The following is a 26,434-nucleotide window of genomic DNA, read 5'->3' on the forward strand; positions in this document are numbered from 1 at the left end:
AGAAGAAGAAGAAGAAGAAGAAGAAGAAGAAGAAGAAGAAGACCGGGCCACCGCCTGTAAAAGAGCTATAAGAAGGCGCGGTGGCCCGGTAGAAGAACCGAAGAGGGGGACAAGACCCCCGAAGTCGGGAGAAGAGGCCGGCGGCGGGGAGGAAGAAAGCCGGGCTCCTCCGCTAGTAAAAGAGCTACAAGAAGATAGCGGAGGAGTCCGGCGAGAAGACCCCCGAAGACGGAAGACCCCCGGAGCTGTGCAATAAAATATTTTAAACCCTGTGTTGTGTTTTTTTTTGTACTTTTTTTCACAGGTGAATGGGTAGGGGTACATTGTACCCCATACTCATTCACATAGGGTGGGGGGCCGGTATCCGGGGGCCCCCTTATTAAAGGGGGCTCCCGGATTCCGATAAGCCCCCCGCCCGCAGACCCCGACAACCAACGGCCAGGGTTGTCGGGAAGAGGCCCTTGTCCTCATCAACATGGGGACAAGGTGCTTTGGGGTGGGGGGGCCGCACGCCCCCCTCCCCCAAGGCACCCCCCCCATGTTGAGGGCACGCGGCCTGGTACGGCTCAGGAGGGGGGGGGCCGCCTGCTCGTCCCCACCCCCTTTCCTGGCCGCCGGGTAGCGTGCTCGGATAAGGGTCTGGTGTGGATCTGGGGGGGAACCCCACGCCGTTTTTTCGGCGTAGGGGGTTCCCCTTGGAATCCATACCAGACCTAAGGGCCTGGTATGCTCTCGGAGGGGGAACCCACGTCAAATTTTTTTTCCGATTACATAAGGGGCGTGTTTTATGAGAAGTGGGAGGGGCCAAAATGGTGGGCGGGGTCATGATGGGCGGGGTCTGGCGCCCCCCCATCCAAAAACTTCACCAGCCGCCACTGATTTGGGGCTGCAGTTAAGTCTGTGATTGTTGTTGTAATTGCTTATGCAATTGGAGCTCTTGCTGTAGCAGTAATTGTGTCTGTACGTGCAGCTCCAATGGCAGCTGCTGCATCCGCATCTGTGACTGCCGGTACAGCTGTAGCTGTAATTGCTGCTGTAATCTTGGCTGCTGTTGCAATTGTGCCTGCTGTATCTGCTGCCCCGCTTGCACTTTTAACTGCGATTGTGGACTCAGCTGAGGCCCTATCTGCGATAGCTGTGCCTGCAATGCAGACTGATTGCCCTTGTATCTGTGGCAGCAACCATCTCTCTGTGTCTGTAATTGTGATTCTAAATGTGGTTCTAAAATGTGGTTGTAACTGAGTTTGCTGCTCTGACCACTGCTGCTGATGCTGCATCTGCAAGAGGGCATACAGTGGGGAATAGTCCTGCAGATCTGTAAATGCGACTGTACCTCCAGTTGTTGTTATAATTGCTGATGTGGTTGCAGTTGACTTTGAGAAACCAAGTATCCTGCGTCTGCAGCAATTGCGACTTATGTGAATGTTGTATCTGCAGTTGAGTCTGCAATTGTGATTGGTATCTGCAGTTGAGTCTGCAATTGTGATTGTGACCGCATCTGTGACTGTGGCTTTTCTTGCTGTAGCTCTAACTGTGGTTGTTTCTGTAGTTGCAACTGTGCGAGTTGCAATATCTGTCCTGCTGTTCAGACAGTAGCTGTGGCCGTTGCTGTAGATCTAGGGTCAAGTCCAGGTGCGACTGCATTTGCGATTGCAATAGCATCTGAGATGTCTGGGTCTCCATCAGTATCTGCGACTGTGGCAGTGTCTGTTCTTGCTGCTCAGAGAGCGTGCATTGCTGCGACTCAGATTTCTCAGATTGGTGCTGTGTTTGCTGTATTAGCAATTGGGTCTGGAACACCGTATGTGTTTGTTGCTGTTTTTACATAGACTGTTGCTGCGTTTGCAACTGTTGCTGCTGTTCTGATTGCTTTTCAAGCTGTGATTGTAGTTGTAAGTGTGACAGTGGCAGAGTCTGTAATTGCAGCGTTGGCTGCAACTGCGTATGCTGTATTTGCGTTACTGACTGTTGGTGATTCTGTGGTTGCATTTGAGATTCCTGTTGCGATTAGACCTGTAAAGATGGCTGTATAGGTGGCTGCTCTATAATTTGAACAGTTTTGGGCAGTGCAGGGTATAGAGGAGGTGCAGATATAGGGAGAGACATAGGTAATTCAAGTAAATCAGATCCAGCAAGACTTACCCCCAAACTGCTTTCTCCATTCTCTACACTTGTTTGTTTGCTGTGTTCTCCGAGTGCCACTTGACTCCAGTATGCTTCTTTCATTCTCCCCATCTTCTGAATTAACATTGGCTAATGCTGGAGCCCCATCTCCTCCTTTCATAGATCGTGAAGGTGCTGTGACAGCAACGGCAGCTAAAGGAGAACCCTTTCCTCTCCCCTGGAAGAGAGATGTCTGGCCACACAATCTATCTTGTTGCTGACCTGCTTCTGCCATTTAGCCCTTCTCTGCCCGTTTGGTGCTGGGTCCTTTTTGGACACTTGCACATGGCCTGAGGTGTGAGACTTTAGGTCTTGTTTTGTTTTGGGGGGTTAATGAAGGTTTTTGAAATGGGATGGGTTGAGTATGAGTGTTGGTTAGGATTGTGTTTTCTGCCTTGTGGGTTTTTTTTTTTTCCTTTGGGGGATCTGGTGCTGTTTCATCTATATTATATGGAGTATTCCTAAAGTTTTTTATTGATATTACCTCTGACTTACGAAATAAACAATTAAGGTTATTTCTTATAACCTCCATGGGATGTGTTCTCCGACTAAACAAAATGCAATTTGGTTAGAATAAAGGTGTCTGAATCCTCAGATTATAATGCTGCAAGAGACACTAAAACTCCTAAATTGCCTACACATACATTTAACCAATGGTATTTAAGGTTATCACTGGTTTCAAAGGCCAGAGGTGTGGCTATAGGAAACTATAAGAACTGCCCCTATTTGGTCAGTGATTCCTGTATAGACCCCAAGGGCGCTTTCGCTTTTCTGAAAGGTCAGATCAAGGGCCAAACATACCCTTTTGCTGCAATATATGCCCCCAATCTTCGTCAAAAAACATTTATAGAATTTCTCTCCAAATTGGTATGCTTCCAGGAGAGCATCCTTGTTCTGAGGGGAGTCTTTAAGCCCCAACCCAGAGCTGGATATATCAACTGGAAAGTCGGTACTATCCAAGAGGGCTTTTTCGCAAGACTATGCAGTCTAATCACTTAATTGACTGCTGGAGGATGTTTAATACATCTATAAAAGGACTATAGTTATTACTCTAAGGTCCAGAAGACGTATTCTAAAATTGATCTGTTATGGTTGGATCAGTTTTACTTTGATCTGTTAGAGGGGGCAGTTATCGAACAGATTATGTTGTCGGATCATGCTCCAGTCACAATTACGATTAGACTTCCCGATAGGATGGCGAGGGAATGGACCTGGCACATGAATGACAACAGCAGCAGTCACCGAAGCAATTATAACATATTTTGAGATAAATAATACAGACAAAGTCTCTCAAAAGGTAATATGGGAAGTGTACAAAGCAGTTATTAGAGGAGTTCTGAATTCACAGGGTTCAAGGCACAAGAGGCAAAAATCGGAGGAAATGCGGCGCCTACTTTCAGATATACAATATATGGAAAACTTACATTAATGCTTACAATCTTCTGAAATTGAGAACCATCTCTATGAGGCATGTGATATGATTGTCTGTGTTCCTGGACCAGCAGGTTAAGAAAAAAGGTTCTGGGCTCATAGGTTTTATAAACAGGGCAACAAACCTGGGAAAATGCTGGCTAATGTAATGTATTGAGAAAGAGAAAGGAGAAGTGCTATGTTCATAGGCGTGTGTTCCTGGATGGAAAACAGGTATTTCAATCATCCGAAATAGCCAGGTTGTTCCAGGAATCAGCTCTATTGCCTTTATCCAGATAGATCATTGCATCCTTCTTTAAAACAGGGAGAGGATCAAATCCTGGTTCTTTCAGGGGAGTAAAGACAGATCGTGTGTTCATACTAAGTATGAACACCGATCTCTCTCTCCTCCTAGACAGTCCCATCCCCCTTCAGTTAGAACTCACCTAGGGAACACAGTTAACCCCTTGATCACTCCCTAGTGTTAACCGCTCCCAGTGACATTTATACAGTAATCAGTGCATTTTTATAGCACTGATCGCTGTATAATTGTCAATGGTCCAAAAAATGTGTCATAAGTGTCCGATCTGTCCACCGCAATATCGCAGATCACCGCCATTACTAGTAAAAAAAAAAATAATAAAAAAAAATGCCATAAATCGATCTCCTATTTTGTAGACGATATAACTTTTGCGCAAACCAATCAATATACACTTATTGCAATTTTTTTACCAAAAATATGTAGAAGAATACATATCGGCCTGAGGAAAAAATTTGTTTTTTTGAAAAAAAATTTAGGATATTTATCATAGCAAAAAGTAAAAGATAGTGTTTTTTTCAAAATTGCCGCTCTTCCTTTGTTTATAGCACAAACAATAAAAATCACAGAAGTGATCACAGGGCTGATGACCTACCCCACCACTGGTCAAAATTTGGGGCTCCTATCACCTATGGTTCTGGAGATAAGGGGCTCCTTGCGCAGCCTGTCAGAAGCTACATACAGAACGACCAGAACGGCCAGTTTAAATACCAGCTGGCACACTCTGTTTGCAGCAGACAAGGAGGATGAGCTCACAGTGCCTCTTCTCACTTCTTGTCAGATTCACTGAGCTCAATGGACAGCTTGGAGCCTGCAGAGTTTGACAGGCAGCACTGCCTGTCAAACTCACCTATTAATTTTAATGGGGCCACTCTGCAACTGCAAGCCAAACTCGCTCACAGTAGCAGTATAGTCCAACAATGTAAAACTGCTATTCAGCAACGTAAAAAAACAAGGAGGCAGCAGTAGCACCTCATGAACGATTGTCAGCTGCTGCTATACCACTTGTTGAAAAGCAATCCACCATGGATCACTTTTCAGAGGGCAGTAAGCATTACTGCAAATGTGAAAGAAACTTGAAACACATCATCCATGTCGCACTCGCCACCAACCAGTTCACTCCCCAGCCACTTCCCATGTTAGCCACCTCCCTTCAACTTATATCACAGGTGACCATTTCCCAGCCTACAGATGACAGACCCCACTCCAAAAGATATCATTCCGTTACTCTCCCCACCTGTTGATTGATATCCCTCCATGACCACTACTTTTTAGAGGCCTTGAGGCAAGTTATGCCATAATGTATTAGTATGCAGTACAGCACTTCTCTTCTGCAGCCCCACTCCAATATTTAGGTGGTCGGGATGCTCAATATTGGAAGGGGGAGGAGGGGGGATTGATGCCAGAGGAGTGCTGTGTATTGATGGGAGTGAGCTCTTAACTGGAATCTGGGGGTAGAAGAGCTCTGTACTTGGGGGGGGGGGGGGGAGACTTGGATATACACAGATCACCCATCAGTCCTGCACTCCGTACACAGATCACCCCTCAATTCTGCACTCCATACAGAGATCACCCCTCAATACTGCACTCCATACAGAGATCACCCCTCAATCCTGCACTCCATACAGAGATCACCCCTCAATCCTGCACTCCATACAGAGATCACCCCTCAATCCTGCTCTCCATACACAGAGCACCCCTCAATCCTGCTCTCCATACACAGAGCACCCCTCATGCCTGCACTGCATACACAGCTCGCTTCTAAACCGTGCACTCTGTACACAGCTCACCCCTCCACACTGCTATAAGGCAGACGGCAAGACTTGTCATTTATTTCTGGCAGCCTATCCTCAGGGATACTGCTCCTATTAGCCTTCATAGCTGTGTGCGCTTTGCTCTGCTCATTGGTAATAACAATTGGTAATAACAAGTTCTAGGAGTTTTCTGCCTATTGGTGGGTCCCCTCACCTCCCCAGTCCATGGTGTGAAGGCAGTGAGAAGATGATGTGCTGTAATATTCAGCAACCAATATGTGTTAACGATGCACTGTAACCTCTAGCAACCAATCACTGAGTGGTAAAAATGTTCAGTAACCTCTTGCAACCAGTGAGCGGTAAGCATGTAACCTCTAGCAACCAGTAAGTCGTAAGGATGTGCAGTAACCTCTAGCAACCAATCGGTTAGCAGAAATGATAGCAACTAATCAATGAGTCGTAATGTCTGCTGTAACCTCTAGCATCCAGTTCATGAGCAGTAATGATGTGCTGCAATCTCTGGCAACCAATCACAATTAATGCCTGACCTGATTTTGAGTCTAGCTGCTATTTATTGTATGTCTCAGAGCGGGGGGGCTTGATTGAAGCTGGGGGGGGGGGTCTCAAAGAAAATGTTTGCCCAGGGTCCAATCAATATTAAAGATAGCCCTGCCTGCGATGCAATGCCTCTTTCACGGTACCCAAATTTCCATTGGGGTATATAAAAAGGAGTATAGTTCCACATTTTTTGGATGCAGCTAACGGGCTAATTCCGGTCTATTGTAAAAAACAGCAAGTACCTTCCCTCCATGTTTGTTGGTTATGTGTTGGTTTAGTGATTGTAAAATGAAAAATTAATAAAAAGAAGGGAAGAAGAAGCAGCCAGTTTTTCTTTTAGGATAACTGATCTTATATTTGGCTGAGGAATTTGCAAATGGCCAATAGCCCTTGATGAGGATGTGAAACATAGAAAATAAAATTCAACTTTCACTAGTACCTGGCACGTAGAGACATGGGGCAGTATAAACAGTTTTTTTTCCCCCAAACAATAGGTTATTTTCCTGAAATTACATTTCTTGTATGGTAAGAGGACAACTTTGACTAGAAAAAAAACACTCATATTTTTCAAAGCTAAAAGTCTTTGAGATGGCCTTTAGCAACCCAATTAAAACAAGTAAATCACTACTACAGCAGATCACACAAACCTGGTTCCCGCAGAGGCTTATACTAAACTGACGATAGTATTTGAGTCCTTTGGTGGTAAAACTGGGAGCTCCAATAAATGTGGTTACATTTGAAAGTAATGTAAAGTCATACATCAGTTCTGTTCCTCCTGCTGATACAGTCATTTTGCAATCATGAAAACACAGGGAGTGTGCCTAAAAATTAAATTTAAAACATCGTAAATAAAATAGAAAAAAAAATACAGAAAAAAAACTTGTATAAAATCAGTGAACAGTCATCATTTTAAAAAGGGACATTACTTGTGTCTTAATATGGTGCAATGTAAAAAAAAAAAGAAAAAAAAATTGTATGATTTCTTTTTTTTTAAAGCACTGGAATAGATTTACTGGACCAAAATGCTAAACTATAAAGCTATTTCGTTGTATATTCACGTCTTGTTGACATCTGCAATAAGATATACCACACTACACCACAAAGTGCAGCGTAACCTAATATCAATATGTGTCATAAATGTACAACATCTCAAAAAATGGTACAGAACATCAACAAAAAATAAAAAAGGAATAAAGAAAAGAAAAGAAATCATAAAGAAAGACAGCCCAACTTCCCAATTGTGTCCCCCACTTCCACAGAAATGGTGCACACTCATTGCTTGCAATCACCAATGGTTAGCTTACAGTCCTGTTTACACCTGATTTTGCTTTGCTTTGACTTTGCTACAAAAATTATACCCCCATGTAGCTTCAGTGGTGCTTCAAAAGTGTCTTCAAAGCCTCCATAGAAGTCTATGGCAAAGCTCGCATGAAGCCTCATCGAAGCACCAAGCAAAAGCAGATGTATACAGGACTGTAAGCTAACCATTTTATTTAGTGACAGCTTTGACTGGCGTTCAGAGAGCTTTAACTTCTTCCTGACCCCCACACACCGATATACATCAGCAGAAGGGCACGGTACGGTAAAGGGTGTACTCGTATGTCCCTTCTTAATCCCGGGATAGGGGGCGGCAGCGTGCCCGTGGTTCTCACGGACTTGATGTCCGCCGGTGGCCCATGATCATGGCGAGGTGAGGCAGAACGGGGAAATGCTTATGTAAACAAAGCATTTCCCTGTTCTGCCTAGTGACATGACAGGGATCTTCTGTTCCCTGTCATCGGGAACAGTGATCTCTCATGTCAGTGGTAGCCTATTCCCCCCTACAGTTAGAACACGCTGGGGGAACACATTTAACCCCTTCATCACCCCCCTAGTGTATCTGCCAGCGACATTTATACAGTAATTAGTGGCTATTTTTAGCTCCGAGCGCTGTATAAATGTCAGTGGTGTCAAAAGTGTACAATCTGTCTGCCACAATGTCGCAAGTCCTAAAAATTACTGCCATTACTAATAAAAAAAAAGTATAATAAAAATGCCATAAATCTATTCCCTATTTTTTTAGACGCTTTAACTTTTACGCAAATCAATCAACATACCCTTATTGCGATTTTTGTTACCAAAAATATGTAGAAGAATACATATTGGCCTAAACTAAGGAGGAATTATATATATATATATATATATATATATATATATATATATATATATATATATATATATATATATATATATATATATATATATATATATATATATATATATATATATATATTTTTTTTTTTTTTTTTTTTTTTTTTTTTGGATATTTATTATAGCAAAAAGTAAAAAAAATTGCATTTTATCTAAATTGTCAGGTCTTTTGTTGATTCTAGAGCAAAAAAAAAAATAAAAAGCAGAAGTGATCAAGTACCACCAAAAGAAATCTCTATTTGTGGGGAAAAAAAAGGGCATCAATTTTGTATGGGTACAACATAGCACGACCGTGCATTTGCCAGTTAAATCAACACAGTGCCGAATCGCAAAAAATGCTCTGGTCATTAAGGGGGTAAAACCTTCCGGGGCTGAAGTGGTTAACAAAGTGTGTCCGAAGCCATGTTTAGAAGCAAGTGTAAACTAGCCCTTAGGTCCAGTTCACACTGAGGCAGCATGACGTCAGGTGACCTGGACACGACCACTGCGGCGACTTGCAAAACAACTTCTGTATAGAAGTCAATGCAAGTCGCCTCAAGTCGCCCCAAAAGTCGTACAGGAACCTTTTTCTAAGTCGGAGCAACTTGAGTCGCTCCGATTAGAACGGTTCCATTGCACAGGGCGGGACGCGACTTTTCAGGCGGCTAAGTCATCTGACGAGTTGCCCCTATGTGAACCGGCTCTTACTGTCAGGGGAAAAGTGCTGCCAGTGAAAATAATCGATGGTTGGCAACACTGATTATTGCAAATGCTAGTTCTCTGGCTCTCTCTGGCCTCAATACTTTTAACTCACTGACCCATAAAAAAATATTCAGTAAGAAAATTAGAATTATTGATCTTTGTACTAGTTCTAGGCCAGTGATATGCAAAGTACTGAAGGTGTGGTTCAGGGTCAGTTTTCATATTTAAAATCAATACAGGTACAGGAAAAAAAAAACGAAATTTTTCAGGCTAATATATATAAAAAATGTATAAATATATAAATGGAAAAAAAAATAAAAATAAAAACAGACACTGATGTGGCAAAGATGTGTAGAAACCTCTCTCAGACTGTTGAGCGGAGCTCCACTCTATTTTATATGTTTAGCTCAATCACATGCCGTTAATGTATATAGTTAAAAACGGATCTATATATATATATATATATATATATATATATATATATATATATATATATATATATATATATATATATATATATATATATATATATATATATATATATATATATTTTTTCTTCGGTACCTGTGTTTTTTCAATGTCCTTCTCCGCTTCCTGTCTTTGTTATCTGCGGATATGGGCGGGTCAACTGCGGCTATTACACAATTTCCTTTTTAGCTGCAATGTCTCCTGGGAGCTACTGTTATCCTTCCCAGGAGTCATTGCGGAGGCCTGCCACGAGTTCTCGTGGGATTTTGAGGAAGTGACGCAAATTTCTCCATTGCAAACGAGGGAAAGACAGACAGGTTTAATTTCTTTGCCTGTCCTCTGCCGCGCTCTCCCCCTAATGGCATTTGCTTACTTTATTTTTATATTGCATCACAAGGGGGCGGGAACTTTTTGTGATGGCAACTACGACGCTCAACAAAGGTACTAGCGAGCATGCGTATGAACGAGGCATGCTGGAAGCTGGAATCTAGGGAATAAGGAAGTAAATGCTTGTGGGCTTCACATGCCCACAACCAAGATGAATACCGCTATTTTAGAAGTTTTTTTTTTCTATGAAAACGGACATCGGGCAATCTAAATCTACCAAAAAGTGAGTTTGCAACTCTTTAGGTGTCATTGTTTTTACTGTGTACCAAAAAAATAAATAAAAAAATATTATATATTATATATATATATATATATATATATATATATATATATATATATATATATATATATATATATATATATATATATATATATATATATATATATATATATATATATATATATACACACACATACACACACACACATATAAATACAAAGTGGTACTGCGCTTTATAAGAACATTATAATAAGCATTCTAAACTATTTTTTTACATTCCACTGACAACATTTTCAGAATACATGTATTTACTCTTACATCATTGCTTTTTGTTCCAGGCCCACATTGTGTACAAGTTTCATCTCCAAAAGGCAAGTTTGATTGCAGGTAAGTGTTAGTTGGGCAAGAGATGCAGCTGTTGGCCTTCTTGTCAATGTAATGCCCAGGGGGGCAAGAGATACACTGGGAATCCTTGTCCTGAGCACATGGCCGACACCATGATGCAACGCCATCCTTAGCATTAGTCACATTTATTGAATATATTTTTGCAATATCTGCAGTATATTTGCGACCCTAAATAGATAAAACACAAAATGTTAGTAATCATATATTGTATATTAAATGGTTTTAACATGTGGTGCTCGATTTAAATGTATGTACTGTGATTGAACTACTGTATATTTCAGGTATTGTGATTAATAGCTGGATATAAAATATGCTACAAAAGCTTTATATTGGGTAGAAAATAAATTTTTCAATATACCAAATCATCATTAAAGATCAATAATATTTTCATTGTTATCCTAGTTATATTACATCCAACTTTTGATCAAACTCATTCTTATGGATGACAGAAAAATGGCCTATGATAATTAGCTGGTGAGATCACAGACATTATGGAGATACATTGTACACTTGCAAGCTGGTGCCTTTCACTATTAGCAATTGTACTCACTGATCTGCACTTTCTTCCAGAGGTATTAGTATGTATTTTTATAAGGTGTGACTCCCCAGTGACTCCTTAGACGCTTAGAGCATGTGGATATACATAACTACACCCAGTATTAATTAACCCCTTTAGAAGTGTAAACTTGCATTTTCTTTTGTTCCTTGTAACTATTATAATTTTTGTTACTTTTATGCTCCGTACACACGATCGGAAATTCCACCAGCAAAAGTCCAACGAGAGCTTTGGTCAGAAAATGCAATCGTGTGTATGCTCCATCAGACTTTTGTTGGCAGAATTTCGGCCAGCAAAAGATTGAGAGCAGGTTCTCAATTTTTCAGTCGGAAAAAGTTCCAATCGGAAATTCTGATCGTCTGTACAAATTCTGACGCACAAAATTCCTACTCATGCTCGGAAACAATTGGACGCATGCTCGGAAGCATTGAACTTAATTTTCTCGGCTCATCGTAGTGTTGTACGTCACCGCGTTCCTGGCAGGCGAAAGTTCAATGAACTGGTGTGACGTGTGTATGCAAGCCAAGCTTGAGCGGAATTACATTGGAAAATACATTCAACGTTTTTTTCCGAAGGAAAATCCGCTCGTGTGTACGGGCATAACATAAAAAGGGAGTAACTTGCATGGATGGCAAGAATAAAGCCGAATGTCAGGAATTAAGTAACTCTTATGCATATGCACAGGAGTTACATAATTACTGGCCACCCTATGGCAGAGGAGCAATGGGGGAATCAGCAGAAATAGAAAAAGAGATGGCGGCTGCCATCATAATACAGAAGACTGAGAGACTTCAGACATACTACAGCTCACTTAAAGTGGACCTGTGGGGGGAAAAAATGTTACAAAGCTTTAGTGATCACTTCTCTGGTTTTTCTCCTTTAATAACATGTTATTGCTTAGTGAGGCAATTCACCACTGTAATCTGCCGGATGCAATATGTATGAGCTGGATGTCCAGAACACAGGGGCAACAAAGGAACCTATGCATTGCAACATGTGTTTTGGGGTGCCCATAGAGAATCTGAGCTGTCCTGCAGGCTCCTGGGAGGTGCCTACCATTGCATAAGTAAGGCAAACTAAATGTATACAAAAAGGTAAACAAAATTTGACAACAGACTTACAATCCATGGCATTATAATGTGGTAACAATGCAGTACAGTATAATATACAAAAGAAGACATACTGATGAATTACTTTTTATTATTACTTACCCCATTGGAATCAACACTTGTCCTTTGGAAAGCCCATGTAAAAGTGGTATTAGCATTTTTATCCAAACGATATGAATAGGACTGTTTATCCGTAGAACCTGTCCAGCTTTCTATCAGTGAGGTCATTTCTGAATTTACAGCCTGAAAACAATCATGCAAAAAGTTATATGAAAATAACTATATAGGTAAATAATACAAAAGTAACATATAGTAATTCACCACTGAATGTGAGTTAGGGACCTTAGAGATTGTAAGCTCCTTGAGGGTAGGGACTGATGTGAATGTACAATGTATATGTAAAGCGCTGTGTAAATTGATGGCGCTATACAAGTAACTGAAATAAAAAATAATAATAATAATAATAATAATAATAATAATCAGAAATTATTTCAGATGTTATTGAGGTTTTGAACACCAGCTGAGGAGGAGCCTGGAAAACGTTCCCCCAGCTCAATATGGGCTGCTATATTTAATGTCTAATGCCGCGTACACACGACCGGACTTTTCAACATCAAAGGTCCGACGGAACAATTCCGGCAGACTATTCGATCGTGTGTGGGCTGCAGCGGACTTTTGACTTGCAAAAGTCTGACAGACTTTAGAAATGGAACATGTTTCAAATTTTTCCGCCAGAACTCCGCCGGACCCAGTTCCTACCGAGAAATCCACTCGTGTGTATGCTATTCCGACGGACAAAAACTGACGCGAGGGCAGCTATTGGCTACTGGCTATGAACTTCCTTATTCTAGATCGGTCGTTCGTCATCACGTTCGAATCCGTCGGACTTTGGTGTGATTGTGTGTGGCCAAGTCCGTTTATTCGGAAAGTCCGTCAGAACTCTGTCAGAACTCCGTCTAAAGTCTGTCGGACCTAAGTCCGGTCGTGTGTACGCGGCATAATAGGACTGCCTGGCACATTACCACCATGTTGGTTTGCCTGCAGGGTCATGGGCTGCACAACTCTCCAACTCACATGGGACAGCAGTAATGTTCAGAGGGTGAGTCCAAGGGACTCAGATAGCTACCTCTAAAGAGCAACAGTCTGAAAGTAAACAGCTTTTGCTGTACTCTCACTGCAAATGCATCGTTTTCTGTGAATTCTGTTGGTGTATTAAAAGTTTAAATTGTGAAACGTTTTTACAATTAGGAAAAAAAGCAGACCAAATATTATATACAGATAATAAAGAAGAGGATATTATACCCTTTTTTGATATATGCCAATACTTACCATCATGAAAAAGAGCTGGCAACTGATAGTACATTTAAGATCAAACACAAATGAAATATGGGCCACTTCATTATTACTTGCATCTGTTACAATTCTGGAAGAGCTGTACAAAAAGGGAAAGCAATTAGACATTTAATCAATTAACGATTAGGCTGCTACGTTTACACTTTGCTAGGATTATTACCTGAATTCAGGTATGTTCAATCTAAGTACCATGTAATCATTATCTGAAGATGAAGCAGAAGTGTAAATATATTCTCCAGCAACTTCCCACCCTGGAAAACAGGCAAATGGAAATAGAAATAAGACTTGTAGTAATTTTTGCATAAAAGGTAAAGGTGGTCATACGCACAAACATTCTCATAGTGTACATTCAATGACAAGAGGAATGTCATTAAAAATCATTTGCTTTTAAAGCAGTTTTAAACCCTTTCATATACCCAGTGATGTGACTGGCCTCAGGTGATACACAGAGATGAAACCAATCCTCATACATAAATTGCACCTATTTAACTGTAGCCCTCTCTCCTCTACAGCCATTCAAAGTCCAGAATTTATACAGCCCATCTGAGCTTCCAGAAAGCAGGGACAGAGGGCCTCCTCACAGAGCACACAGGAGGAACAGAGATGAGGCTGTCAATCTCAGGCTGTGTGCTGGAGCTCCCTCCCCTGCCATCTTTTTACCTCTTGGTGTCAGGAAAACTTGTCAGAAATTACTCATACTTATGGAGGAACAAGGCAGAAAACAGAAATGATCAGGATTGAAACAAGTACTCACTGTGGAAGGATATGCTTTGTTCATATTTCATGTCTGAGATTTACAACCACTTTAACAAATCAATTTTGAAGTGAATGGAGTCTCCCAAATGAAAACAACATTCACTGTAAGAACTTTGAGAAAAAAAAATGTCCATCCTGCTCCTTCTAAATTTCCTTGTCACCATGTTTAAAATGTCTGTATCAAAGAGTTATCAAAGCACCAACACAGGATGGAACCGTGAGAGCTTAAGGTAGCACAGTGCCATGTCCTAAACGTCAATTCGTCAAATAATAAAAAGGTGAAAAAATTGACTTTCTGGACACCAATCATAAGAAATAAACAATGAACTTTTATTAACAATTAATACATAGCAATAAAAAATAAAAAAAACATTAAAATAATGCAGTATTACTACAGTGGCACCTAGACCTCTCCAATGTTGGTCATAGATGTCAGAAACATGTCATGGTAGACATGCGTGACTAGACTATATTGTAGCACTAAGATAAGCTCTACATGTTTTGCGAAAATCCCTTTTTCAGGAGCTTTGTTTATATTATAAGGAGATTTGATTTACGCCAATTTACGTTGGCAGAATGGCACTGGTGGGCAAAAGGGCATACAGGTACATCCCCTTTAAGAAGTGGTGCGCCGGGTGCCTGCGATCGTGTCACGGAGAGGTAGAACGGGGAGATACTTTTGTAAACAAAGCGCTCTGCCTAGTGACAGGACAGAGATCACTGCTCCCTGTCATCGAGAGCAGTGATTGTTGTCATGTGAGGTGTAGCCCCTCCCCCACACAGTTAGAATCACTCCCTAGGACACACTTAACCCCTTCATCGCCCCCTAGTGGTTAACCCCTTCACTGCTGGTGTCATTTACACAATAATCAATACATTTTTATAGCACTGATCGCTGTATAAATGACAATGGTTCCCAAATAGTTTCAAAAGTGTCCGATCTGTCTGCCATAATGTTGCAGATCACCGCCATTACTAATAAAAATGCTTTAATTCTATCTTCTATTTTGTAGACGCTATACATTTTGCACAAACCAATCATTATACGCTTATTGTGATTTTATTTTATTTTTTTACCAAAAATATGTAGAATACATATTGGCCTAAACTGAGGAAAAGAAAGTTGTTTTTTACATACATACATACATACATACATACATACACACACACACATACACATATATATATATATATATATATATATATATATATATATATATATATATATATATATATATTTTTTTTTTTTTTTTTGGGGGGGGGGGGATATTTATTATAGCAAAAAGTAAAAGATATAGCTTTTTTTTCAAAATTGTCACTTTTTTTGTTTATAGCGCAAAAAATAAAAAATAAATAAATATTTGTAGATTGAAGATATTTAATTTGTAGTATGTGGCTGGGATCTTCACATATAGTCTATTCCACTCTGGCCTATGCAATGCATATTTCTTTGCATTGTACGGCCTTGAGGTGCCACTGGGGGGGGCCCTCAGCCTTATGTCTCCCACTGGGACGCCCGCCCCGCTCGGTCTCGCTTGCTGATGGCCACCATCACCAACTGCACATACACGGCCAGGCAAAGATGCGCGCGTACCCCGTCACGGCCAAGTCAGGTGATGTGGAAGCTCCACACCGCACATGTAATTGGGGCGTGTATATAAGGCACTAGTTGTAGCCTTATATAATGGCAATTACCTCCAATTTTGGATTCCTTATCCTGAGAAACTTTTACTTCACTATTTTACCTGGTTAGGCATGGACCTATTGCTCCTATTGCATGTACCTAATGCCATCAACTTAGTGGTTGATGGCATTATCAGTATTTTTAGATTATTCATTGGAGGCATTCCTATCTTTACAGGTGGTATGGATCTGACCCTCTTTGGGCTTTTTGTACTTTAAGCTTAACAGTATACTTAACCCCCCTGACGGTATTCCCGAGTCTGGCTCGGGGTGGAATTTTTATACCAAGAGCGGTAACCCTGAGCCAGACTCGGGACTGCATCGCTGGATCCAGGAGGAGGTTTACTTACCTTCTCCCTCGGATCCAGCGTTGTCTCCCCGCTGTATGAGCGAGCCGTGTCTGGCTCGATCTATCACGGAGCCGATCTCCGTGCCCTGCGAGCGTTGCGACGCACTGGGACGGAGAGCGGCGCCAAATTCAAAAAGTGAAACACACAGTATACATACAGTATAATGTAATCTTACAGATTACATTGCTGTATGTAATAATTTCACATCCCCGTTGTCCCTAGTGGTCTGTCCAGTGCCCTGCATGCAGTTTTATATAATAAAAACTGTTCTTTATGCCTGGAAACTGGAGATTGTCCATAGCAACCAAACTGTCATTTTACATCAAAAATGGTTTTAGACCAGCTAGAAAACAGCGATAATAAATTGTAATCACTCGCAGAATTGAGCGATAGCGATTTGTGGGGAGATCCGTCATCAAATACTGAAAAGTAATGACAGTGACAATTCTGCAACTGAGCAAATTTCAGTGTTTTTGATTTGATTACATTGAATAATTTTTATTATTGTTATATTATTATTTGGTACAATTATTTATAGTTATTTATTATATTATAATTTATGATTTCATTTTTCAAACTTTATCATACCCGGGATGTCTGCTAGACTCTGGTTTGGACAAATTTAAGAGAGTTATTCCTAAGAATTACAGGACTACAATATAAAATGCCAAATTTTCATGCAAAATAATGGTACCGCTTTTAGCACCTAAAATCCGAAATAATCGTACCGCCAGGGAGGTTAAAAAGACTCCTATATGATGTAAATCGCCCTGGTTTTAGTACCTGTCTAGCTCTATTGACACTGGCATTACTTTTTTATATACTGAGTATAATTATCAGGTGAGACTTTATTTTATTAGTCATACACTGTGAGCGTTTCTCCCCTAGAACCATTTTCAATTTGGTCTTTTATATTCCATAGATGGTATGTTTTTGCCTCTAAGCACATTTACCTCTTGACGTCCTCGCTATGGTCAAATGATGGCCACAGCATGAACCTAGATTTCCGGGAGGCCTTAATATGACAGCCTCCCCTTTGCATGCGTCGCGTGCTGTGATCACCGAGTCACCGAGACTCGGATGATCACGGATCTGAGTAAGGGGCCGGCCCCTTACCACGTGATCAGCTGTCAGTCAATGACAGCTGATCGTGTGTGTAAACAAAAGCTCGGTAATCGGTTTATTTCTTTCTCCTCACACTGACAACATGAGAGAACAAAAAGCCGATCACTGGCTTATGTACAAGGGACATCGGTCCAGAAGAGGAAGGAGGCACATCTGCCTCATTTGTGCCCACAAAACCACCTGCCAGTGCCCACAGTGCCACCTATCAATGCCCACAAGTGCCACCTATCAATGCCCACAAGTGCCACCTATCAATGCCCACAAGTGGTGCAAATCAGTGCCACCTAGCAGTACTGCCTATCAGTGTAATGTACCAGTGCAGATCAGTGCCCATTATTGCCACCCATCAGTGCCCATCACTACCCAGCAGTGTCACCCATCAGTGCCACCTCCCAGTGCCCACCAGTGCCGCCTTATCGGTGCCCATCAATGCAGCCCATCAGTGCAGCCTCATCAGCGTGCATCAATGAAGGAGAAAAATTACCTGTTTGCAAACTTTTATAACAAAATATACAAAAATAATTTTTTTTTTTTTTTTAATTCGGTCTTTTAAAAAAAATTTAACAAAAGATAAAAAACGCAGAAATGACCAAATACCACCAAAAGAAAGCTCTATTTGTGGGAAAAAAATGATAAAAATTTCATTTGGGTATAGTGTCGTATAACTGCGCAATTGTCATTCAAAATGCATCAGGCCTGAAAGCTGAAAATTGGTCTGGACAGAAGGTGGGTTTAAGTGCCCAGTAAGCAAGTGGTTAAAGCCATATGTAAAGATCCCAGCTACATACTACAGATTAAATATCTTCAATCTACAAATATTTACTGTTCATACCAAGGTAGGCATAGGTAGGATCCTGCTTACTCTAACGTATGAAAATATCTGGATACAGGCGTAGTTTCCTAATTATCTTACATTGTTTATTTTTCTTGTTTTTCCTTTGTCTACATAATTTAGGTGTTCCCCTCCCTTTAGTACATAATTTTCTGTGTGTTCATTCACTTGCTCCTGGGTGCAGTCTTGGTGCTCTCTGCATACTCTGAGACTATCTACCGACCTATTATATTATATTATATATAGCTTTAATGCGTTATAATTATTGTCTTTTTCTCTCCTTAGAATATATACAAAGCTCCAGAAGAAGTGATTTTCGCAAAACATGTAGAGCTTATCTTAGTGCTACATTATAGTCTAGTCACGCATGTCTACCATGACATGTTTCTGACATCTATGACCAACATTGGAGAGGTCTAGCTACCACTGTAGTAATACTGCAGTATTTGAATGTGTTTTTTATTACTATGTATTAATGGTTAATAAAAGTTCATTGTTTATTTTTGATGATTGGTACCTGGAAAGTAAAGTTTTTCATGGTTAAAATGTCAAATTGACCCTACTAACAATAGAAAAATAAAAATTGAGCAAACTCTCTTAAAACAAACTTTAAATTCTACTTGTGTATAGCTAGCTTATAAATGGTATAAATAACTTTATAGTACAGGTGATGTCAAGTCTTGATGACCATGTATTATAAAACTAGATCATTTTGACCAGACATAGGTGCAGGTGCATGTCCCCTGAACACAACAAATGGGGAGCAGAAGCAGCTGTGTAGCCACTGCATTCCAATTGACATGAATGGGGCTGCCCGCATGTGGATGTACAGAACACCGGTGCATCCTCACAGAGGTGTATGCCCAAGTACGCCCTTGTGAACGAGACCCTAAAAGGGATGTAGAACATATTTAAGTGAGCAAATATTTTGAGTAATTTTTGCAGTGTTTATTTCAATGGTTCTAAAACTTCTTCTGTCATACCCCACTATGAGGCAGTTGAATATTTACCCCATTACCCAAAAAGATATGCCTACCAGTGTGTTGCAACAGTGGCTTACACATTCTCCCCAGGAGCTTCCCCTTGATGCATTGGTGCCTGGATTTCTATTTTGTACTCCATTTCAGGATGTGTATTCCAATAAGTTTGAAGGTCAAAGTTGTTTGTAAAACCATTTAAATAAAAACGTAATGAAACACAAAAGAATACGGTCCTTCTTTAGCAACGGTTGAAATATAATTTAAGCCACATAGGAAATGCATTGTGTTCAACCAACATACAGACTTGCACTCTGAGATGGAGCTGGAAAGTAGAACCATTTGAAAGCAAAAAGTGGGGCCTGTGTTTGTAATGGGCAATTATGGAAGCCCCAATTCACATGTATAATTAAAATTAAACCTACAAAGTTTTTAAAAACACTAACATACATTGAAAACACTATATAGATCTAGCTAACCTCTTTAACCACTTGCCGACTGGCTCACGCCGATACGGCAAAGTGGCACGGGTGCACAAAATCACATACATCGCTGCGTCATCTGCGACTAGCGATCACGCGTGCCCACGGTCCCACAGACTCGATATCCGCCAGTGGTCCGCGATCGTGGCACGGAGAGGCAGAACAGGGTGATGCCTATGTAGACAAGGCATTTCCCTGTTCTGCCTAGCAACATGACAGGGATCTACTGCTCACAGTGATTGGGAGCAGTGATCTCGGTCATGTTCTAGTGAGCCCATCCCCCCTAAAGTTAGAACACACCCAGGGAACACACTTAACCTCTTGATCGCCCCCTAGTGTTAACCCCTTCCCTGCCAGTGACATTTACACAGTAAATCAGTGCATTTTTATAGCACTGATCACTGCATAAATGGCAATGGTCCCAAAATAGTGTCAAATGTGGCTAAATAAATAAATAAATCGCAGATCGCCACCATTACTACTACTACTACAAAAAAAAAGAAAAACAATAATAGTAAAAATGCCATAAATCTACCCCCCATTTTGTAGACGCGATAACCTTTGCGCACTTTTTGGGGATATTTATTACAGCAAAAAGTAAAAAATATTGCATTTTTTTTCTCAAAATGTTCATTCTTTAGTTTATAGCGCAAAAAATAAAAAACACAGAGGTGATCAAATACCACCAAAAGAAAGCTCAATTTGTGGGGAAAAAAAAAAGGTCAGGAAGGGGGGTAAATCCTTCAGGGGCTGAAGTGGTTAAAGTCTATACCTAAAAACACAAAAAAAGACTATACACTTTACTTGCATATCTACTGAATATATGTATTGCATGTATATAGCATATTCCATGAAAAAACACATACACACACCACCAGACCTTTCTGGCAGTCGACTGGCATTTACCTGGCGCATTCTCATATTCAAAGGTTAGCCCACTCATGACCAAAGTTTGCATGTTGTCAGGTAGTGTATTCCACCATTTGTACTCATATCCAAGCATAGCTTCTGTACCAGCTGGGCAGGGACTGCAAGCTATGACAAAGAACCACAGAATTAGGGGTAAAACAAATAGAATAGCAAACATTCAAGGTACAGTAAGATTGCAGCGTTATACAGCTATTTACCAATCATCAAAATATATAATCATACATTAGTGAAATGTAGGGATGAGCAGAACACCCCCCGGTTCAGTTCGCACCAGAACATGCAAAACATTTGTGTGAACATGCAAACACTGTTAAAGTCTATGGGATACGAACATGAAAAATCAAAAGTGCTAATTTTAAAGGCTTATATGCAAGTTATGGCAATAAAAAGTCACATGGGGGTGGGGATCTTGTTAAAGGTGGCTTCCAGATTCTGATAAGCCCCCCGCCCGCAGACCCCCCCAACCACCGAACAAGGGTTGTGGGGATGAGGCTCTTGTCCCCATCAACATAGGGACAAGGTGCTTTGGGGGGGGGGGGCCCCAAAGCACTCTCCCCATGTTGAAGGCAAGCGGCCTGGTATGGTTCGGGGGGCACGGGGTTTCCCTTAACCACTTCAATAAAGGTGATCAAATACCACCAAAAGAAAGGTCTATTTGTGGGAAAAAAAGGGCATCAATTTTGTTTGTCAGTTAAAGCGACGCAGTGCCGAATGGCCCTTTAAGAGCTATGGGCTGAAGTGACGTTTTGACGTCGCTTCCGCCTGCAATGATATAGAGAAGGGTGGGCATCTTCCCCTCACTTGTCTCCATGTCAGGCCACGAGAAGGACGCGATTGCCTCTGCCACTGCCAATGGCTCTGGTAAGCGGTGGAGGGCACCGATTCACGCAGGGGGGGGATCTTGCGGAATCCACCGCAGAGACCACTTTTATCTTAAACGGGACTGCCTGCTGAAAAGGAGGATACTGGGGTTATGGCAGCTAGCTGCTACCATAACAACGACATCCTCTTTCAAAGAATCAATGTAGAACAACGGTGGGCGGTCTGGAAGTGGTTAAAATAACATATGGTGATCTAGTCATGAAGGCATATGGTAACAATGCTCCATTGTGCTCCAGCATTGTCAATGTAGGCTTCTGATTGAGACTACAAATGGCTGTTTTAGCATCTGTTCCCCAGATAAAGTCCAATTTTATCAGCATCAGGAAACCCACCCTGAGAACTATCATACAGCCATTGCTGAAGTGAATACAGAAAGTGTCTGCAAAGAGGCTACTGGAGATAAGCAGCACTGAGATCAACACAGGGTGGTAAAAAAAAAAAAAAAGAGAGAGAACACAAGTATTTTAAATGGTAATTGTTAAATGATACACAGTGCTTTAGCAAACTACCGTAAATGTCAGTCAAGTTTTACATCTACTTTAAATTAAAAATGAAAATGCTTAAACTTAAAACTAATCTCCACAGCAAAATACTCAAATGCAACTTCCAGCGATGCATCGGTTATACCCCTCCTTGGCCACTGTGATCTTCCATTTGTGGCTGGCCAGTGGAGGATAAAGAGATAAATCAAATATTATTTGAAATTTTATGTTAAATATTTGTTTCAATTGCTAAATGAATGTTGTGGACCAACACCTACGGGTCGGTTCACACTGGGGCAACATGACTTACAGCGCGACTTTGCAAGGCGACTTAAATGCAACTTCAAACAAGATATTTGGGGGGCACACCCTAAATAAATAAAAAAATGTTCTGTTTTGTTAAATGCAACTTCAACGCGACTTTGAGCAACTTACAACATGACTTCAAGTCGCCCCCAGGCCAGGCGACTTTGGCTGTGGCCAATCACAGAATAATCAACTCTCTGGGAGGGAGGGATTTGTCCCTCCCAGACCGCGATATTGTGTCAATCTCTCTGCTTTTAACGACGAGATTGACACCCCAGGAGCCAGCGCTGAGCACCGTGTTTCGTATTAATCATGAGGGGGAACTCCACGCCAAACTTTAAATAAAAAACCAGCATGGGTTCCCCTCCAAGAGCATACCAGGCCTTTATGTCTGGTATGGATTTTTTTTTGTAATTCCTTTATTGAATGCAAGAAGAAAAAACAGGCGCATGGACAACAGTGATATAACAGACATAGTTCCAAAACATAAACATCCTAATAACACCTGGGTGGGAGATATAGAGACCATCCCAGACTAAGGCTTAAACATAACCTGAAAGCATTCCCAGACAGGGGGCTAAATTCCCCTCTACAACCTCTGACACCAATAGGCAATATGAACCCACCCAGGTGAGCAGTAATCATCGCATGGCCATGCAGTACAGTGAGATGCACACATTTTTTGTTATTTTATAAAGAAAAGGAAGAGGAGAGAGATGGGCGATGGGCCGGGTCCCAGGCGGGCAGAGCTTACACTATTAAGAACTAGTCATTTCCGGAGAGGCCCACAACCCACCTCGTCCTACATAGATTAGCCGGCAAAATCTAACTGTGAAAGAAAAAGGACTGAATAGGTGGAGAAATAGAGGGGAAGGGGTTGTTGAAAAAAGGGGACTACAAGGGTGGACAAGTGGAAGGGGGGTCAGAGAGAAAGGGAGAGGGACCAGAACAGAGAGACAGAACAAGTATAGGAAGCAAAAGGAGACTTCAGGCAGGCTGAAGCAAAAGAATCTGACACAAAAGAAAAAAGAGAGCAGAATAATGACCGTGGGCGTCACCCGGCCGCAGGGGGGGGGGTGGGGGGTCTAGGAGCCAAAGAAAAGAGACCCTCTCTCAACGGGTGTCCTGGTATGGATTTTAAGGGGAATAGACCCAGCATGCCCCGGGTCATAAGGGGCGGGGTCATCGGGTGACATCACCCGGTGACCACGCCCCATGCCTATATAAGCCTATATAAGTCGTTGCGCACTTCGCACACAGCATTACAGTGGGAGAAAGCGTTGTGTCAACATCGGAAGAAGAGACGAGGGAAGAAGACGACGGAAAAGACTGGGCCAACGCTAGCAAAAGAGCAGAAGATACCGGAGGAGCCCGGCAGAAGAACTGGAGACCGGGAGAAGAGGCTGGAGAAAGCAAGGAAGTCAGAAGAGACCACCAGAGTTACCTGATAAATTACTTTAAAAACCTGTCAATGTGTTTTTTTATTGACACTTTTTTCTCCACCAGGTGAATGGGTAGGGGTACGATGTACCCTATACTCATTCACATAGGGTGGGGGGCTCCTTATTAAAGGGGACTCCCAGATTCCGATAAGCCCCCCCCACCCGCAGACCCCGACAACCAACGGCCAGGGTTGTCGGGAAGGGGCCCTTCTCCTCATCAATATGGGGATAAGGTGCTTTGGAGCACCCAACCCCCTATGTTGAGGGCATGCGGCCTGGTACAGTTCGGGAGAGGCGCTCGCTCATCCCTACCCCCTTTCCTGACCAGCCAGGCGGCTTGCTCGGATAACGGTCTGGTATGGATTTTGGGGGGACCGGGCTGGAAACATATTCTCGTAGGCAGGTACTGTAATTTTTCCTGTAAAGTCGCCTCAATATAGATGGAGATCCGACTTGGAGGCGACTTCCATTGAATTCTATAGGTACAAGTCAACTTGAAGTAGTACAGGAACCTTTTCTGAAGTCGGAGCATCTTCAGTAGTGTACATTAAGATGGCTCTCATTGACTATAAGGGAATTTATGATGTTAAGCGACTTGGGGCAACTTGAGGTCTGACAAGACGGATCCCAAGTCACGTACACTGCTTAGACCTGATAAAGAATGGATCCCTGAAAAATGCTATATAACCAATAAAAAATAAAAATGAACGCACTTAAAAGTGCCAAGACACTAGCTGGTAATGGTATTAATACAAATTATCATTAACATAAACCTGTCATTAAAGAAATATAGGTTTCCATTGCTGATCTCCAGCATCAGCCTTCAACTCCTGCCTTTAAGCCCTTGTACGCACGGTCGGAGATTCCGACAGAATGTGTCCTATCGGACCGTTTTGTCGGATAATCCGACTGTGTGTGGTCTCCATTGGACTGTTTCCATCGGGGTATCCGACGGACCAAGTTTTCCAACTTGTCCGTAAAATTTTCCGACATAATGCTCCGATCGGACATACTCCGATCATGTGTAGCCTACTCTGACGGACAAAGTGCCACGCATGCTCAGATCAAAATTCTTAGACCAAAGCAATTGGCTACTAGCCTGAACGTAGTCTCGTCGTAACGAAATAACGCCATCACATTATGTACAATCGGATTTTCCGACAACTTTGTCCGACCGTGTGTATGCAACAGTTTCGGACAAAATCCGTCAGACAAAATCCAACGGATTTGGTTGTCAGAATGTCTGACCGTGTGTACAAGGGCTAAAACATCAAAAACCACTGACCTGGAACAAGTATGCAGATCAGCAAATAGGAAAACACAAGTCTTTATATGCATCTTTGTTCCAGCTTAGTGAATCAAATAACTGAAATGGTCAAAACAAAAAACTGCAGCCATGCAACAAACATAGGAGACATCAGAGATAGCAGTTTCTATGTTTATGTTACGAGAGGTTTTCTGTAAGGCTTAATTTCCATCTGTGTAGTGCGTTAATGCGCATTATGTTGCAAGTCAAAGAAGAACTATGGGCAAAACTTTTTTTTTCTCTTTTTGGATATAGCATTGGAGAATTATAACCCGTCAGATTTTTTTTTTTCCCCATCTGTGTCCCATTGTAGAGCTATCCGTTCACCTCCTGTCCCATAGTCAAACAAGAAGTGAGAGGAAATCCCTGCAAATTGGAAAGGAATTCCTTGGGGACCTTCAGGTCACCAGAACTAGTGTTCCCATTGGAAGATTTCCTCTCTATTACTTTTTTGGGGACAATCCAAAATTTGGGATTTTCTTTTACGTTCACTTTCAATGATAATGATAAACAGGACAAATAGAGAGGGTAGATATACTCATTGGGGTCACAGACAGCAATAAAAACTGACAGATGTTCTCACCCCCCTCCACTCTGTCCAAAACTAAAAAAAGGTTTGCCTTTAGTTATCCTTTGAGGCAAATCATCGAGGACCTTGTTAAACCAACTTGTTGCAGTAACATGGCAACGTTTGTGCAATGCATTGGTATACTGTGCTTCCATTTCATAATGGAATCATTGCAAACAAAACCTCTGTAGGAAGGTGCCTTAGACCCCTTTCACATCAGGGCGTTTTGCAGGTGCTAAAGCGTTAGAAATTAGCACCTGCAAAAGAAGCTGCACCCTAAAGAAGCTGCACCATTGTTTGTAGTGTGAAAGCCCGAGGGCTTTCACACTGGAGCGGTACGCTGGCAGGACGTCAGGGAAAAGTCCTGCCAGCAGCTTCTTTGGAGCGGTGAAGGAGCGGTGTGTTTACCGCTCCTCCACCACTGCTCCCCATTGAAATCAATGGGGCAGTGCTGTAATACCGCCGGCAAAACGCCGCTATTGCGGCGTATTGCTGGCAGGTTTTAACCCTTTCTCAGCCGATAGCAGGGGATAAAAGTGCCCCGCTAGCAGCCGAAATGCACGGCAAATGTGGTGGTAAAACACCGCTGAAAATAGCAGCATTTTACCGCCCACGCTATGGGCGGTGTGGTGTGAAAGAGGTCTTAGGGTTCCATTACAAATGGGTGGCACCACATCCCCCAATGCATTACACCAGCACATTACATGTGTTTCTGTAAAGAGGTTTTGTGAAGGGGCCAC

General features: G+C 41.8%; 1 protein-coding gene across 1 annotated transcript in view; it reads right to left on the reverse strand.

Annotated features, from left to right (window-relative positions):
* The window catches only part of ELAPOR1 (endosome-lysosome associated apoptosis and autophagy regulator 1), a 108,951-nt gene that overhangs the window by 20,488 nt on the left and 62,029 nt on the right, over positions 1 to 26,434 (reverse strand). Inside the window, exons 10-15 of the mRNA XM_077481497.1 lie at positions 20,685 to 20,813; positions 13,734 to 13,824; positions 13,550 to 13,652; positions 12,323 to 12,463; positions 10,469 to 10,723; positions 6,852 to 7,025 (exon numbers count right to left, since the gene is read on the reverse strand). Of these exons, the coding sequence (XP_077337623.1) occupies positions 6,852 to 7,025; positions 10,469 to 10,723; positions 12,323 to 12,463; positions 13,550 to 13,652; positions 13,734 to 13,824; positions 20,685 to 20,813 (893 nt within the window). The remainder of the gene's footprint in view (positions 1 to 6,851; positions 7,026 to 10,468; positions 10,724 to 12,322; positions 12,464 to 13,549; positions 13,653 to 13,733; positions 13,825 to 20,684; positions 20,814 to 26,434) is intronic.

The sequence above is a fragment of the Lithobates pipiens genome, unplaced genomic scaffold (assembly GCF_037356315.1).
Source record: "Lithobates pipiens isolate NorthernLeopardFrog02 unplaced genomic scaffold, aLitPip1_a1.2 Scaffold_16, whole genome shotgun sequence".
Taxonomy (NCBI): Eukaryota; Metazoa; Chordata; class Amphibia; order Anura; family Ranidae; genus Lithobates; species Lithobates pipiens.